We start from the raw sequence: 18,451 nt of genomic DNA, 5'->3' as shown, positions 1-18,451 counted from the left end.
TTTGAGTGATTTCTATATTTCCTTCCATATAGGCCAGATGATATATATTTCCACCAGCAGTGAATGCTGGATCAACCAAAAACACTTAAGTCTTACTGATTTAATATATTTGTGCTTTCTTGAATTTGTTCTATTCTTCCCACTGTCATTGTTGTATCGTCTTTTGATTGGACTACTATCTGCTTCTTCATGCTTTAAAGGAAAAAGTGGTGGTATATATATACAATGGAATACTATGCAGCTGTCAGGAAAGATGAAGTCATGAAATTTTCCTATACATGGATGGACATGGAAACTATTAATATGAGTGAAATAAAGTTGGAGAGAGGGAGAGAGATAGACACAGAATAGTCTCACTCATCTATGGGTTTTAAGAAAAATAAAAATCATTATGTAATAATACCCAGAGACAATAGAGATGAGGGCTGGAAGGACTGGTCATGATATGAAGATCACCACAAAGAGTAGTGAATGTAGTTAGAGAAAATAACTACACTAGCAATTATCATGACAGTGTTAATGAGTGAGAGAAATAGAATGCCTGTCTTGAATACAGGCAGGAAGGAGGGAAAGGAGGAGGGAGGAGGTAAATAGGGGCATTGGTGGTGGGCATTAGTGCAGAACAAGGAGTAGCCCTGTCTGGGGTTGTTCACATGCAAGACAAATGCCCTACTGAGGTGCCATCACTCCAGGAGCCCCTATTTTTTTTTTTATTCATCTTCTTTATTTGTGTTTGAGGCACACCTGGTGTTGTTCCAGGGCTACTCCTTGTTCTGCACTAAAGAATCACTCCTGGCATTGATCAGGGGACCACGGGATGCCAGGTGTTAAACCTGCCTTATCCACTGTGTTATCACTGGCTCCTAGTTCTTTGTTTTCTATAGTGTGTAAAGAACTTAAATGTAGGGCAAGACAGGTGTTCTACTGTGGAATGACATCAGCTGCAATATTATTTAAATTTTTTAAGGGGTTGGGAAGATTAGAAAAAAATGTATGGCATGTAGCAGATAACAGGTAAAAAACAGCATCTAGTAAGTAAAATGCACTTTATTATGACATTTAATCCGGTTTTGGTAACAGATGGTGGTGTTCAGGAGTGACTCTGGCCAGTGTGCTTTCTTACCCCTGTGCAGTGACAGGGATTGAGGGCGTGGCCCCATATTATAAGGCATGTGTTCCAATCATTGAGCTTTCCTTGGCTTTGTATTTTATCTTTTGTACTTCCCACTGGGTAATTAGAATCTTATAGATGAGAAAAATTGCAGACTAGAAAGTCTTTTTGCCCAAGACAAAAATAAAGCTTGTTAGACACTTAGTTATTAGCTTCTCCTACAAACAGTAATGGCTGAGCAGTTGTGAGCCTCAGCTTTTGGTTTCTTTATTTATTTATATTTATTTTGGTTTTTGGGTCACACCTGGCAGTGCTCAGTGGTTACTCCTGGCTCTATGCTCAGAAATCACTCCTGGCAGACTCGGGGGGACCATATAGGATGCTGTGATTCAAACCAATGACCTTCTGCATGAAAGGCAAACACCCTACCTCCATGCTATCTCTCTGGCCCCTGGTTTCTTTTCTTAATGCTGACTGTAGACTATTCATTCTTCAGAAGAAAATTTTGGCTTGGTATATATGTGTTTGTTGTAGGGTTTGTTCTTTTGCTTTCTTTCCTGGACAGTTTTTGTTGTGGTTTTTTTGTTTTGTTTTGAGTCACACCTGGCAGTGCTCAGGGTTACTCATGGCTTTGCGCTCAGAAATTGCTCCTGGCAGGCATGGGGGACCATATGAGATGCCGGGATTTGAACCACAGTCCTTCTGCATGCAAGGCAAATGCCCTACCTCCATGTTCTCTTTCTGGCCCTTCTCTGGCCCCTGCTGTTGTTTGTTTTTGGGCCATAACTAGCAGTGCTCAGGGGTTACTCCTGGCTCTATACTCAAGAATTATTCCTGGCAGTACTTGGGGAACCATATGGGATGCTGGGATTGAACGTAGAATGACTTGCCTGTAAGGCAAACACCGTACCCACTATTCTTGCACTTCGCCCCAGTATTTTTTCCTTAAATATCATTGAAGCCATAAAAATATCTGACTATATATTAATGTGCTTATTTTCTTAGGAGTATGTGTTTTATATATATTCAGTGCATTGAAACTAAACAGAAAGCAAATGTTTAACAGAGTAGAGAAAAGATTAAATTTATAGCATATCAAAGCCTATTCTTTTTTGGGGGCCACACCTGTTGATTCTCAGGGATTACTCCTAGCTCTATGCTCAAGAATTGCTCTTGGCAGGCTCCAGGGATGATATGGGATGCCACATGTAAAGCAAACACCTTACCTGCTGTGCTATCGCTTCAACCCCTCAATATTTAATTTTAATATATTGTTCATTGCTTTTGCATGTTTGGAGTTCTGTAGAATTTAAAATTAAGGATATCAGTACCGTAAGGTAGGTGATGGGAGTAGTGGCAGTAATAGGGTCAGAAGTAGCAGCTAACAGGTTGAGCTGTTATGTACATGTTATATTTGTTATATATGTGTCATAACCACGTTTCTTTCTTTTTTGTTTTTTGGGCCAAGCTGGGTGACCCTCGGGGGTTACTCCTGGCTGTGCACTCAGACAACGCCCCTGGTTTGGGGGGACCATATGGGATGCCGGGATTGAACCGAGGTCCATCCTAGGCTAGCGCACGCAAAGCAGAGGCCTTACATCCTGTGCCACCACTCAGACCCCATATCCATGTTTCTAAGTGTTTTCTTAGATAATTTAAATTTTTCTTTAGTTACTCTTGGAAGTAGATAGCATTATGTCTATTTCATGAATGAGGAAATTGAAGCACAGAGAGACTAAGAAACTTACCTAAAATTGCATAGCTAGGGGCCAGAGTGGTAGTCCTGAGTTCAGATCCAGGAATTACCCCCTGAGCACAATGGTATGGCCTCAAAACAAAACAAAACAAGTCATTTAAGTAGAATGTTTTTTTTTTTTTTGATTTTCCAGTTTTAAATCTGAGTTAATTAAAATTCATGTTGTTAACCACTTAAATACATGATTGAATTTTCTTCAAATAATGCATTAATCTCTTTTCCTGGTGTTTGGTCTCACTGCATTTGTTTTGGGCATAGGCAAGAGATTATCTTTAAAGAAAGGATTGAGGCCAGAGTGATGGTGCAAGCGGTAGGGCGTTTGCCTTGCATGTGCTAACCTAGGACGGACCTTAGTTTGATTCCCCAGCGTCCTATATGGTCCCCCAAGCCAGGTGCGATTTCTGAGTGCATAGCCAGGAGTAACCCCTGAGCATCACCGGGTATGACCCAAAACAACAACAACAACAAAATAAATGTTAACTGGGGTTATATGTAAATTATTTAAATTACTGAAGTATCCCTAAGAAACAAAGGCAGTATTTCTTACTATGTGTTACTAACAATAATTCAAAAAAAATGTTGGGGGGGATATGAAGAGAGTGCAAAGGGCTGGAATATATCCCTGGGGCTGCATTGCTCCTCACTTCGCAGTACTATGAAGTGTGATCCTGGTAGACTCAAGCAGTATCTCTTGGCTGCTGCTAGGTCAAATCTTAAGTTATCTGGTCAACATAGCTGGTTAAAGTATTGTTGGAGTGGTCCTTGTTCCCCTGGGTACTGCTTTTCTCTCATCCAAAATATTCAGATGTGAAAATGTTACAGCTTCAGGAAGGTGATTTAATTTATCCTATAAGTTGTCACAGAATTGGGAAATTTTATGTTATTTAAACACTACTGATGGAGTAGCTTATTATGTATTACAGAAGGTATTATGGAATCTTTATAAGATTTGACAGTGGGGCCGGGAAGGTGGCGCTAGAGGTAAGGTGTCTGCCTTACAAGCGCTAGCCAAGGAACAGACCGCGGTTCGATCCCCCGGCGTCCCATATGGTCCCCCCAAGCCAGGGGCGATTTCTGAGCACATAGCCAGGAGTAACCCCTGAGCGTCAAACGGGTGTGGCCCAAAAACAAAAACAAAAAAAAACAAAAAAAACAAATAAGATTTGACAGTAACAGTTAAACCTCTTTTTTTATAGTGAGCGGTTTTACTTACTCTGAAATTGTATACTTTTGTAGAGAGAAAGTCTGAATTATAGATATACTGTTGTTCATAGTATAAGGAAATTTTTATTACCTAAGAGACAATGTGATTTTTAAATATTTGACATCTTTATGTTAAACTTAAGTTTTCTGCACACCCTTCTTTCCCCTCTAGTTCTTCACCAGATAACATGGATGAAAATGAAAGTACTCAGTCCCTGATGGCAACCAGCCAGTATCCTAAAGAAGCAGTGAGAAAACGCAATAATTCAGCACGTAATTCTGGTGGAAGCAATTCATCTAGGTTGTCCAGGAAAAGTTTCAAGTTGGATTATAGACTAGAGGAAGATGTCACTAAATCAATGAAAGGAAAGAATGGGAGATTTGTCAATCCATGGCCAACCTGGAAAAGTCCCTCTCTACCAAATGCTCTCAGATGGCTGATAATGGAAAAAGACCACAGCGGTGTTCCATCTTCCAAAGAGGTAAAAAAGTCTGGCAGTTTGAGTTATGTGTACTTGATGTAAATTCTTAAATTTATTATTATTACTACTATTATTATTATTACCATCATCATTACTTTTTATTGACAAGTCTTTATTTATTATGTTTTCCTTGAGGAAAGGAGGTAGGAAAATATTATCCACCAAAGTGCTGTGCAGTGTATAATTAATGCTACTTTGCCTTTGCTCTGGATTATAACAGTTAAGTCTTTTATATGATAAGGCTTAGGGTTGGGTCCTGGGAAGGTAAAGTGAAATTCAGGGTCTTCTTAAGTCTGTAGTTTAGAGCATAAAAATGAATAGGCCACTCTCAGCTGGCTACAACTTGGGGTAGGGAGTGAGTGGTTCAAAGTACAAGGAATAAGGTGGTGAGTACAGGGTGGCAATGTGCAACAAAGGGTGGCTTCACATCCTCTCCCACCCTCCAGTTGAGTATGAATATTGATTAGGGTGGGACTAGTAATCCAACAGACCATAAAAGATAGGATTATTAGTCTGTAATTTTCCATGTATGTGATGACATAGTCAATGAGAACATACGAATACACAATTTGTTCCATTCATCTTTGTATAAAACTGCTAGTGTAGAAGAAATGTTCAGATCACCTTTCCGACCTTTAAACATTGACTCTAGGTTCTTGGCTTTAAATTTGCTGGGTTTAGGACTGGAGCAGTACTATACAGCAGGTAGGGTGCTTGCCTTGCATATGACCAACCTGGCTTTGATCCCTGTCATCCCATATGGTCCCTTGAGCCCTGCCAGGAATAATTCATGAGTACAGAGTAATCTCTGAGCATTGCTCAGTATGGTACTAAAACAAAACAAACAGAAGTGCTGGTTTTATTAGAATGAGATACGCTGATATCCACTGGAAGTTTCTTAGGTGAATGAGATTATACTTGGAGATGTGGTGGCTGGTTCCCAGTTAGATAGTATTGTTGTCTTCCTTGTTTCTTATTGCTCCTAATCCCTGTCTACCTTGGCCTTTCTGTCATCCTACTCCAGCAATCCCCCCACTCCCCCCCCCCCCCCCCAGTCCTTACCAGTTTTGTGGATACTAAGAAGAAACTAGGTACTGGGGCTGGGGTTGGTGTGGCAAGTGTGTCAGTGTGTCACATCCTTATACTGTGACTTGCTGTGGGAAGAGATGGGAAACTGGGTGACCATCGGTGTTGGGTCTTTTACTTTGGCCTTTTCACTTTTCTTCTTCTTTTTTTTTTTTTTTGGTTTTTTTTTTTGGGCCACACCCGTTTGACGCTCAGGGGTTACTCCTGGCTAAGCGCTCAGAAATTGCCCCTGGCTTGGGGGGACCATATGGGACACCGGGGGATCGAACCACGGTCCGTTCCTTGGCTAGCGCTTACAAGGCAGACACCTTATCTCTAGCGCCACCTTCCCGGCCCCTTCACTTTTCTTCTTAATGATAGGGATTTAAGCACTTTGATATCACTCTGGTACTAAGGGATGCTTATAGAATTAGTGATGCTTAACAGTTTATGGGGTATTTCTTAAGACCTTTTTAAACTGAGGTGTGGCAGTAACAGATAAGACCTTAAGGCACTGGGGAGATAGCACAGGGGTTTAGGCACTTGCTTTTCATGTGGGTGACCTAGATTTGATCTTTCTGCATCTGATCCCCTGAGCACAGAGCTGGGAGTAGCCCCTGACCATACTCAGGTATGGTACCCTACCTCCCAGCATGTGGGAGATGTTTTGAAAGGAAGCCACAAAGGTTATCTTCTTTCTCAATCCTTACCACTTTAAAACCAATTTGGTAGGCCAGAGAGGGATTAAGGGATTAAAGCACTTGCTTATATGTAGCCAATCAGGGTCAGTGATCTTCATTTAACTACACATGGAAGTAGCCCTAAGCACCATCAGTGTCACCCCCAAACCTTAAAAGGTCCGCCTCCCCCCCCCCCCCCCCCCCCCCGTGTCTAAGAAGTTACTACTGCATAAGTTAGCACGGGACTTACTATATAATATGCTTCTTTAAATATATGATGTTGAATAAAGTGCCTCTTTATAAAAAATAGAAACAAGCATTATTTCACATTTACATTGCAGTGTTGATGTACTATATCAAGAACTATAACAAGATATTCATTTTGTTGTTATCAAGGAAAATACCATGTTACAGTTACTAAAAAGCTTCTAAGAAAAAATGCCAGTCCTTTAAACAGCCCCTGGTGTCCAGTGCCTATCCTGAGGCAACAGCTTGTAGCCCTTGGTGTTGTTTCTTCTGGAGTCTACCTTTACAGATTGTAATTGATATATTTTCAGTTACATATATGTATGCATACATGTGTAGTTTTATTAAATGAACATTTGACTTGGATCTACTGACTTAGTCTTAAATGTGCAATATTATTGCCTTGTATAATGTTGTATAACAGGTCTCTAGAATTTATTTGTCTTCCTTATTCTGAAGCTTTATGCCCATTGTCCCTGGACATCACCATTTCACTGCTTGATTCTTTCTTGGTTTGTTTTTGGGCCACACACCCAGCAGTGCTAAGGGCTACTTTTGGCTTTGTGCTCAGGAATCACACCTAGTGGCGAAAGCGGTAAGGCATATCTGCCTTGCCTGCACTACCCTAGGACGCACCGAGGTTCAATCCCCCAGCATCCTATATCATCCCCCAAGCCAGGAGTAACCCCTGAGTGTCACTGGGTATGGCCCCAAACCAAAAGAATATAAAGAAAAAAGAAATCACACCTGTAGGCTTGGGGATCAATTCTGGGTCTGCCAGATGCAGAGCTAGTGGCCTATAGGCTGTGCTATCCCTCCAGACCCATCATTCCTTGATTCAGTGTATTCTGGATAGGTCAAATGTGTGGAATTCTGAAATATGCTTTTCTGTAACCTTCCTTAATTTATTTTTGTTTTTGTTTTGTGGTCACACCCAGCAGTTCTCAAGTGTTAATCTTGGTTCCACACTTAGGAATTACCCCAGGGACCATATGGGATACTGGAGACTGAATCTGGTTAGCCATGTGCAAGACAAATGTCCTACCTGTTGTACTGTCACTCCAGTCCCAAACAGCTTATTGTTAACAGTGATTTTAAACTAATGGCTATTGTTCTATTATTATTTTTAAAATAATACTTTTTTTTGGTCAGGAAGAGGACAGTTCCCAAGGGTGCTTGGGTGTCTTGGGGCCATGTGACATTCAGTCTGTCATCTGGGCTGTATAGCTTTAGTGGTTAGGTCTAGGGAGATGGTGTTACTCTGACTAGCCATGCTGTGGGACAGACACCAAGTTCCTTCAGGCAGTACTTGAAGGCTATGCGGTGTGGGGATCCTTCTCAGGACTTCCTGGTGTCAGGCACTCACTCATCCCCTGTCACCTTTCCAGCTCTGCATGGAGCTTCTTACTTTTCTATTTTTTATTTTAGTTTTCAAATATTTTACTACAGACATTTTATAATCAAAGAAAAATTTAAGTATAAAAAATAGAAGTTGCAAAGTATAGTTACCAAAGTTTTCAGAGACAGTAAAAATGTATTTTCAGCTATTTTTCCCCTTTAATGGGTTTTGAACCTAAGATCTGACATGGGCTCAAATACTGAGCCAAACCCTTTTCCCAGAAAATATGTCTGCAAACAACTTGCATCAGATTTTTCATTATAAACTTGCTCGATATATTGGGCACAATACATCTATAGAAATAATGGGTTTATTGGTTAAGGAGCTCTAATTTAGCAAAGAAAGGGCCTTTCAGATTCCAGTCCTGAGACTTTCTTGTAGGGATCTGGCAATTTTTCTGGGGTTCTCCCTTTCTGCCTGGACTGATTATCTGTCAAATGGCAGTAACATCTGCTCCAGTGAGTTGGCATGATGTGAAAAACATGATGGGCAAAGAGATGTGGATTTTTCTCTTTCCCAGAAGAAGTAAAACATTAACATGTACTGGTTAATTATGGTCTTGTCATATTTTTTTTCCCATTGCAGCTCTAAGAAAGGAGGAAAAATCCTGATCTATTAGGGAGCAGGAGGGTTGGAGGGAGGGTGGGCAGAAGAAAGTGGGGTGGGGAGGGAGGAGAGATGAAAAATGGGGTGGGGTGAGGAGGCAGGTGGGGAGGGGGAAACAGGAGACATTGGGGGGGATTGGCAAAAGGAGTTGGACATTATGTGACTGAAACTTAATCATGAATAACTTTGCAATTGTGCATATCATGGTGATTCAATTAAAAATTTATCTTAGGGGCCGAGAGATAGCACAGCAGTAAGGCGTTTGCCTTGCATGCATGATGGTGATTCGAATCCCAGCATCCCATATGGTCCCCTGAGCCTGCTGGGGGCAATTTCTGAGCGTAGAGCCAGGAGCAACCCCTGAGCGCCGGGTGTGATCCAAAAAACAAAACAAAACAAAACAAAATTATCTTTAAAAGAAAGAGATGGGGCTTTTCCATTTCTTTTGGAATACTTGTTAGTGTGCTTACAGTGAGCTAGCCACCAGAATATAGCCCCAAACTAGTGAAGTGTAAGTACACTTATTATACCCACTTTTCAGGTGAGAAAAATTTTTGCTGAATTGAGTGGCTAAGAGAAATCTTTGTAATACTCTTGCTTCTGTTGCTCCATCTCTTTTTCCTTCAGGCCCTGTCCCAGCCTCAGTGACCTTAGGTCTTCTTTGTTCAGCAATCTTGTACATCTGCCTTCTAGGCAGTGGGTGTCCTCATATCTCCAGCTCAACACCAGCATTCCAAGTTCTACATAAATATAAATTGGGTCAACTTTTGTGAGATGTTTTATTTTGTTTTTATGTAGAGTATGAGAGCTAGCAAGAGTGTGAGAAAGATCACTGTGTGCACAGCACCTGTCACGAGTGAGCTCACTGTCATGAGACCTGGTGCAGTAAAGCCTGACACCCAAAACCAGTTTTGTTTTTTTTTTCTTTCCCTTCTTTCAGTTGAATCCAAGAAAAGCTGGGACAGGGGCTAGAGCAATAGTACAGTGGTTCATGTCTTGCCAGGACCGACCAGGGTGAGATCCTTGGCATGCCTGTGGTCCACCAAGCACCACCAGGCACAATGGATGTGGCCTAAAAGCAAAAACAAAGCCTGAATAGTGGCCCCTCAAACACAGCTTCTTGTTGGTCTAGGGATTCACTGGACTGGGGATAAGGGTCTACTGGTGGCATATATGCCCTATATACGCAAGGCCCTGGCTTCAATCTCTACTGTTGCGTAGGCCCTGAAGCACAGCCAGGTGTAGCTGTGTTAGTCCTGAGCTTTGCACCTGTACGCCAAGAAATAAAATAAAAAACAATGTTTTATTTGTTCAGCATTCAAGTTTTAAAATGTAATGCCTGTCCCATTTGGGACTAACAAGATTTCCTATTATTGGGGTCAGAGTGATAGTACTGTAGATAGGGTAGCTGCTTGCCTTGTATATGGCTGACTTGGGTTCAATTCTAGGCATCCCCTATGGTCTCCCGAGCCCGGCCAGGTGTAATTCCTGAGTACAGAACCAGGAATAACCCCTGTGCATTGCTGGTGTGGGCAGGCAGAGTGAGACTCAAGAGAAAAATCAAAAATACCAACTTGCCCTTTTTTCTAGAATTTATTTGGGGGAGGGGTTTGGGAGGTTTGGGGCCACATCCGGTGGTGCTCAGGGGTCGCTCTTGGCAGGCTTGAGGAACCATATGGGATACTGGGAATCAAATCTGGGTCCTGGGTCAGCTGCGTGCAAGGCAAATGCCTAACTGCAATCGCTCTGGCCTCTTTTCTAGAATTTAGATGAAAATCATTGGTTTTTTTTTTTTTTATTTGGTCACACCCAGTGATCCTTAGGACTTACTTCTGGCTCTATTTGGGAATCACTCCTGGCCAATCTCAGAAGGCCAAATGGAATACTGGGGATTAAACCCTCCTTGGCTGAATGCAAGGCAAACACCTTACCCTCTGTATTATCTATCCGACCTCTCAGAATAGGTTTGTGATGACATACTCCCTTTCCCAAGTAGTAATTACTCTTATTTCTTTACCAGGAACTTGATAAAGAGCTCCCTATACTGAAGCCCTATTTCGTCAATGCCCCAAAAGAAGCTAGATTGAGGGAAATGGGCTTACGTGTCACCTGGCTGGGGCATGCAACAGTGATGGTGGAGATGGATGACCTTATTTTCCTGACCGATCCCATCTTCAGCACCCGGGCTTCTCCATGGCAGCAGATGGGCCCCAAGCGTTTTCGTCCTCCCCCGTGCTCTGTAAGCGAGCTCCCGGAAATCGATGCTGTTCTCATTAGTCACAACCACTACGACCACCTGGACTATAACACTGTCATTGCCTTGAACGAGCGATTCGGGAATGAGTTAAGGTGGTTTGTGCCTTTGGGTCTCATGGACTGGATGCAAAAATGTGGCTGTGAGAATGTGATTGAGTTGGACTGGTGGGAGGAGAACTGCGTCCCTGGACATGATACAGTCACCTTTGTTTTCACTCCTTCCCAGCACTGGTGCAAAAGAACTCTAATGGATGACAACAAAGTTCTGTGGGGAAGCTGGTCTGTTTTGGGACCTTGGAATAGATTTTTTTTTGCAGGTGACACTGGTTATTGTTCTGCTTTTGAAGAGATAGGGAAAAGATTTGGACCTTTCGACCTTGCAGCGATTCCCATTGGAGCTTATGCACCAAGGTATGTAGACATCAGAAGAAAGCATCCTGTTACATAATTCGTTAGCATAATTAGAACTTTGTGACACAGCAGAATTTGTGATTTTACTCGTGGATTATGTTGCTATTGGGGGGGGTAGTGGGTCAGATTTAATGAATTTTATCAAGAGTATATGATCACATAAAAATAGAATATGTAATAATTGAAAACCAAAAATGATAATATCAGGAAAAAAAGGCCAATGTTTAGATAATGATTATATTTAGCCAGAAATACTATATTTATCACTTTGAGTAAAGTTAAATGGATTAACAAATAATAACCAGACCTCAATTTTGGTTTTTCCTGTCACATGGAAGATATTCCTTATCTTTGACCCTTTTTCACTCCCTGACCTACATAAGGCATTCTCCTTGTGAGGTTCTAGTTTGAGCCACCATGAAAGTTAATATGGTTAATGACACCGTTGCATCTCACACCAGTTGCTCTCAATCTTTCAATATGCTCACTCCTGTCATTCAGGATTAGCAAGTCCAGCCACTGCCTGGGTGGTCCTTAATCCTGTCTGTTTCAGAGAAAGAGAAGTGATTTAAAAAAATTCAGTTATTGGGGCTAGAGAGAGAACATGGATGTAGGGCTTTTGCCTTGCATGCAGAAGGACGGTGGCTTAAATTCCAGCATCCCATATGGTCCCCTGAGCCTGCCTGGAGCGATTTCTGAGTATCTGAATAATATCTGATATCTGAATAATCCCTGAGTGCTGCTGGGTGTGACCCAAAAACAAAAACAAAAAAAAAATTCAGTTAGTACCAGTTGATAAGTGCTGAATGAAACAACACTGATAAATGGCAAAGGGCTGATAAAAAAAAAAAAGTATTCAAAAGTACATGCAGTGTTGGGATACAGTCGTTTTTGATCTGTTATTCCATGGGTAGAGGAATAAATGTTTCACAAAACCATAGAATAAATTGAGAGACTCTAATTGGCACTTGGGGGCCTTTGTGAGGGAATGGGAAGTGCCTGAGAGCTAACCTGTGCTTCTCACGGTGAAGTAGAAATACAGCCTCTGAGACATGTTTGTTGTCTGTCTTAATCTTGTCTTCTCCTTTCCTCCATTTTATCTTCTCCTTTCCTTTTGTAAAGGCTATATCTTTTTACCTTAAAGGTCTTTATATGTCACTCTTAATATATACATTTGAATTTCCTACTAATTTAATTCTGACTTTTATTTTTTTCCCCACTCCCACCCCCCAATTCTGACTTTTAATGCCAATGAGCCATTCCAAAAATCAGTTTCACATGGTATTGATCTTTATTCAATATTCTGGAAGAATACAATGTTTTTATGGACTTTTTGTTTTTGCTTTTGTTTTTGGGTCACACTTAGAGATGCTCAGAGGTAACTTCTGGCTCTGCACTCAGGAATTACTCCTGGGGGTACTTGCAAGACCCTATGGGACATTGAAGGATAAAACTTGAGTTGGCTGCATGGTGCAAAGCTTACCGCTTTGCTGTCACTTTGATCTCTCCTTATGGACATTTTATATGGATCAGTTTGTCATCTGTGTGATAGCTTAGTGCATATGCAGCCAGACCGTTCAGATGTGCTTTCTGAATTCTCGCTTCCTGCTTGCATTGCAGCTTTTTTATTACTAAGATTGGAGGAGGCCAGTAATAGCTCTACAAGCATTAAGCTTTGTTATCTCCACTGTGTTATTTATATCTCTGGGTCAGCACTCAATCTTAGAAAGGTGAGCAATGGAGCACTCGTAAAGATGGCTTCATCCAAATGACTTTCAAGAATACATTTGGGATCATTCTTCCTCAGTTTTGAGATCTCTTGTCCTGAAGTATTTAGTTCAAGTCAGTTGGGATGCTAATTTTTTTCTTTTGGGTCACACCCAGCGATGCTCAAGGATTACTCCTGGCTCCTGGTTCTGCTCAGAAATTGCCCCTGGCAGACTCTGGAGACCATATGGGATGCTGGGAATCAATCACTATAGGTCCTGGGTCTGCTGCCTACAAGGCAAATGATGTGTTAACTCTCCGGCCCCCCTGGGACGTTAAGTTTTTAAATTCAGGAGTTGGTAGTACAGTGGATAGGGCATTTGCCTTGCATGTGCCCAACCCTAGTTCAAGCACTGGCACCTGGCATCTAACATTGTCCCCTGAACACTGCTACAAGTAATTCCTCCAGGTGTGGCCCAAAAGAAAAAAACATTTTTTTTTTTGTTGTTGTTTTTGGGCCACACCTGTCGGTGCTCAGGGGTTACTCCTGGCTGTCTGCTCAGAAATAGCTCCTGGCAGGCACGGGGGACCATATGGGACACCGGGATTCGAACCAACCACCTTTGGTCCTGGATCGGCTGCTTGCAAGGCAAACACCGCTGTGCTATCTCTCCGGGCCCACATTTTTTTTTTTTTAATTTCAGGTAGCCATGATGGTAAAAGAATGTGGCTCTTCCTTTGCAATATGAGGTTGTTTTTTGATTCAATCAATAGCAACAATAAAACTGTTCTCTTGCACTGTACTCAGAGAACATCACTGATTGCTGGGAGGACATTATGGCCTTTTTTCTAGGCTCCCACGTGGCCTGGAAGCCCTGATGGTAAACAACAGCTCTCTGAGTAGTAGGTGGATTGACTTCCATCATGTGTTCCAGAATGTGCAGAGGCACCTGTGTCCGGTTTGTTACTATTAAAGTTAGTGGCAGTCAATAATCTGGGACTAATTAATAGAGAATGTTGCTTTTCTTCTAAGGAGTTGGCTAGGAGAGCAAAAGATTTGATTTGAATACATTTTGCAAACCTTTCAAGTGCTGGTCTTGTTGGCTGTTCCTAGGAGAATCTTATAAAGGTCTATCCATGCTTTCAGCCCTCACCACCCTCTTCCTGAAGGGCACACTTTTTGTTTCATAAACAGAGTGTGAAGGGACTTTCCAAAGACATTTGCAGGCATCAATAGAGCTGGGATTTATACCAAGGCCCACTGCCTTCCCACCTGCCTGTAATAGGCTATCTTTGAATGCTTCTGTGTTCTACAATGAGTTCCCTTATCTGATCTGCTTTCTGCTGCCAAACCATGCATCTTCGTGTGTAGTTGTTCGATCTAAACAACTCTGAATAGTAACTGTTTTATATCTGATCTTTAAATATATCTGCTGATTAGTTAGCAAGTGGTTAAAAAAACTCTCAGAAAGTTATTGTGGTTTTTCATTGGAGTTTTGGTTTCTAGTTCTTAATCCATTGTTCCAATTCTTTTGTTTGTGGCAGGGTTAGAGCTCCCTAAGGCCACCCCCCGGGGATACTCTGCTAACCAAGTCAGATGCTTCAATACTGGGCCTGGTGATGTGCCCAGGGCATTTGGGTCATACCAGTGGTGCTCAGTGGGCCTTGTGGTGTTGGGGGGTCAAACTCAGGACCCTGCATATGCAAGGCATGTGTCCCTGGCCTCAAGCTATTTTTCCATACACCCATTATTCAGTATCTTTGATTTATACTTGTATCATAAGGTTTCTACCTATTAAGCTAAAAAAATGCACATGAAACAGCTTACTAGATTCAAAGGGTGAATTTTGCTTGAGTTTTACTTTTTTTAATCAGTTTTGTACAAGGAGGATTTTTTCCCTTTTTGTTTTCCAGCAGAAAAGATGTGAGGGAGACAGACTTGCTAATAATTATGTGATTTATTCCTGTGCAGTTTTAAAGGTTGATGGGAGAAACAGTAATAAAAAAATTACTATTTATTTCAAAGGCCAGAGTTAGTAAATTTCTGTGTTCCATCAGGTGGCTTATGAAATACCAGCATGTAGACCCAGAAGAAGCAGTAAGGATTCACATTGATGTTCAAACAAAGAAATCAGTGGCAATTCATTGGGGAACTTTTGCCTTAGCCAATGAGGTGAGTTTGATTAAGGCAAAAATTAATTTTGGTTTTGTGGTGACCTCTGTTAAGATTTCAAACATTCGGGCCCGGAGAGATAGCACAGCGGCGTTTGCCTTGCAAGCAGCCAATCCAGGACCAAAGGTGGTTGGTTCGAATCCTGGTCTCCCATATGGTCCCCCGTGCCTGCCAGGAGTTATTTCTGAGCAGGCAGCCAGGAGCAACCCCTGAGCACCGCCGGGTGTGGCCCAAAAACCAAAAAAAAAAAAAAAAAAGATTTCAAACATTCAATCATTCCTGGTAGTGCTTTCAGAGACCACGCTGGAAATAAAATCTGCAGCCATTTTAGCCACCAGTGAAGGTGTTAAATCACACAAAGCAAACAGTACCTACAGGATAATCCTCTGCATGCTGTTCTTTAGGTTTATTTGTGTTGCTAATGAAGCATGTGTTTAACAACCAAAACCAAATAAACGTGCATAGTACGGGGTAAAAGATTGAACTTAAGCATATCCCTGCCAAAGAGGCTTCTGTTTTCTCGTAAATTTCAGACTGTACCTAATAGCTAATATAGGTATTTTTAAGTGAAGTGATTTTTTTTTGGGTGGGGGGGACGGGACTTGGGCGATGCTTAGGGTTACTCCTGGTTCTGCATTCAGGAAATGCTCCTGATGGTACATGGGGGACTATATGGGATGCTGGGGATCAAACCTGGTCTGCATGTAAGGCAATTGCCTTACCCACTGTACTATTGCTCTGACCCACTGTACTATTGCTCTGGCCCTCTGAAAAAGTGAAGTGGCAGCAGCAGGGGTGTTGCACAGAAACTGATGGGAGTCACGGTGCATAAGGGCCAGGGAATTGAGCTGCCTCTTGGATCCATATGAGCCAGCAACTTGCTCTGTCCTGGGCTGCTTACTCTGCTGACTTTTATTATTAGCCAGAGCTACTAGAACTTATAATGATTTATGTAAGGCGTAGGGTTGACATAGTTAAGGGCATTTATGTTAATTAAACCTAGATGGGTCTTTTATAGCTCAGAAAGGGTGAGAGGAGGAAAAGGGAAAGCAGGGAGTGAACCAAGAATAATATGACATCTACAGACATGGGTTTGATTTCATCCCTTATGGTCCCCTTAGCATTGCTAGGAGTAATTTCTGAGTGTAGACCCAGGGGTAACCCCCCTAAGCACCACTGAGCGCCCCCAAATAACCTACACCCAAAAAAGGCAAAAAGAAAAGCCCACCCAAAAATAACCTCCCCAAACAAATCAAACCCCAATCAACTGCAAAGATATTGTAATAATAAAATTAACACTAAGTATAGTTTATAAAGCAGACATAAGACTTCAAACTTTTTAATGTTTATCTTAGAAAATTCCCTGCAAATGGGGATGGAGCGATGGTGCAACAGTAGGGTGTTTGCCTTGCACGCAGCTAACCCAGGATGGACCTTGGTTCTGTCCCCCAGCGTCCCATATGGTCTCCCAAGCCAGGAGCGATTTCTGAATGCATAGCCAGCCAGGATTAACCCTTGAGTATCATCGGGTGTGCCCCCCCAAAAAAATAAAGAAAAAGAAAAAGAAAAAAAAAAAGAAAATACCCTGAAATATTCACATTTAATTTTTACCATTATTTTTTTCTCTTTTACCAGTATTACTTAGAACCTCCAGTGAAACTGAATGAAGCTCTCGAAAAGTATGGACTGAAGCCTGAAGATTTTTTTGTTTTAAAGCATGGAGAATCAAGATACCTAAACACTGAAACCTTTGATTAAATAAGAGCACAGGAGCTTTTAATGAAAAAGGCATCACCTGATAAATGTTTGCAAAAACTTAAGTCAAAGCTATTGTATTTTACTTGTGGAAACAACAGCTGCAAATTAGTGTTTTATTTAATAACTCCCTAATAAGATTGCCAGTTCATAAAAATAGAACTAAAGGATGGGTCGTTTACATAATGAATTTGCTAATGTGAATTTCAGATTTGGTATAGCACTGCAGTAGAAAGATTTTTGGGTTTTTTTGGATTTTTGGGTCACACCCGGCAGTACTACAGGTTATTCCTGACTCTGCTCAGAAATCACTCCTGCCAGCCTTGGGAGACCATATGAGATGCTGGGAATCAAACTGGGGTCTGTCCTGGGTTGGCCGTGTGCAAGGGAAACACCCTACCGCTGCGCTATCACTCTGGTCCCAGAATTTTTTTTTTTTATAACAAACATACTTTAGGAAATAGACTTTTCGAGACTGTGAAAAACTGATACACAAACTCATTTCTTCTATTTTTAAGGTCTTCCTACAAAATTAAGGCTGCCAGCCTTCCAAGAGTTTTTCAGAGGCCTGCACAGGAACTATTTCTTATCTTCTCATTAAGTGGTTGTGGCTCTTGCTCTGTCAAGATTAGCTTACATTCCAAATGTTGAGTGATTTTTTATAAACATTTGAAAATAGTAGTTTGGGCAAAGTTACCATTTTTAAAGACTTTTTTTTTTTTAAAGGAGGGGTTCAATACATTGTTTCCTGTCTACAATTTTCAAATCAAAAGCACTGAGTTGGGGAAGGAAGGAAGGTTGTTAGGAGAATCTGACCTTTTCTATTTTTTTTTGTTTTGGGGTCACACCCAGCAGTACTTGGGTTACTCCAGGCTCTGCACTCAGAACTTGCTCCTGGCAGGCTGGAGGACCATATGGGATGCAGGGGATCGAACCCAGGTTCGTCCTGGGTCGTCTGCATCAAGGCAAATGCCCTACCACTGTGCTATTACTCTGGCCCACTTTTTCTATATTTAAGTCTAAAAGTTAGGTTTGTTGAGCACAAACACAATTGTGAGATGATAAATGCAGATCTAACAGTCCACATAATATGAATTCAGTTTCTTCTGTCCATTTTTTGCTTTTTTTCTCCATGCGTATTTTTTCTCATCTTAGCTTTAAATATATCAATATGCAGCTGGAGAGATTAAACAATGGATAGGATGCCTGCCTTGCATATAACCAACTGGAATTTAACCCTTGGCTTCCCATATGCTCCCTAGAGCACCACCAGGAGTATTTCTGAGTGCAGAACCAAAAGAGAGCCCTGAGTATCACTGGGTGTGGCTCCCTGCCCCCAACCCCCCAATCACCCCAGGACAAAACCAAGAATATGATTTACAAATATGTTAAATTTTACAGATTCGTATTTTCCTTGTGCCACAATTCTACTTTTACTAAGCCAGTGTGGAGTGCCAATGTTGTAAAATGGCCATTCTGGAAATTAGCTTTTAGCATGCTAGTGCTTTGACAGGTACCAGAGTCAGAGGCTACACGGAACCTTCCTTCCCAAATGGGAGCAGATGATACATAGAGGCCCCTCCGTAATCCTAATCAGTGAA

At 41.6% G+C, this 18,451-nt stretch overlaps 1 protein-coding gene across 1 annotated transcript; it reads left to right on the top strand.

The window, feature by feature from the left end:
• The first annotated feature begins 4,231 nt into the window (after positions 1-4,231).
• NAPEPLD (N-acyl phosphatidylethanolamine phospholipase D) lies at positions 4,232-16,996 on the top strand. The gene is made up of 4 exons (XM_049783511.1): positions 4,232-4,552; positions 10,569-11,215; positions 14,981-15,095; positions 16,731-16,996. Exons 1-4 carry the CDS (start codon positions 4,259-4,261, stop codon positions 16,851-16,853), a joined length of 1,179 nt encoding a protein of 392 aa, XP_049639468.1. The 5' UTR covers positions 4,232-4,258; the 3' UTR covers positions 16,854-16,996.
• Positions 16,997-18,451: the final 1,455 nt, after the last annotated feature.

This window comes from Suncus etruscus, chromosome 1 (assembly GCF_024139225.1).
Source record: "Suncus etruscus isolate mSunEtr1 chromosome 1, mSunEtr1.pri.cur, whole genome shotgun sequence".
In the NCBI taxonomy this organism is placed as follows: Eukaryota; Metazoa; Chordata; class Mammalia; order Eulipotyphla; family Soricidae; genus Suncus; species Suncus etruscus.
Note: the sequence above shows the minus strand (reverse complement) of the source record. Positions and strands in the feature narration are given on the sequence as shown.

Coding starts and splice junctions, on each gene's coding strand:
- NAPEPLD (XM_049783511.1), top strand. CDS start 4,259: ATGGATGAAAATGAAAGTACTCAGTCCCTGATGGCAACCAGCCAGTAT. Junction 4,553..10,568: donor GTGTTCCATCTTCCAAAGAG/GTAAAAAAGTCT, acceptor TTTCTTTACCAG/GAACTTGATAAAGAGCTCCC. Junction 11,216..14,980: donor ATTGGAGCTTATGCACCAAG/GTATGTAGACAT, acceptor GTGTTCCATCAG/GTGGCTTATGAAATACCAGC.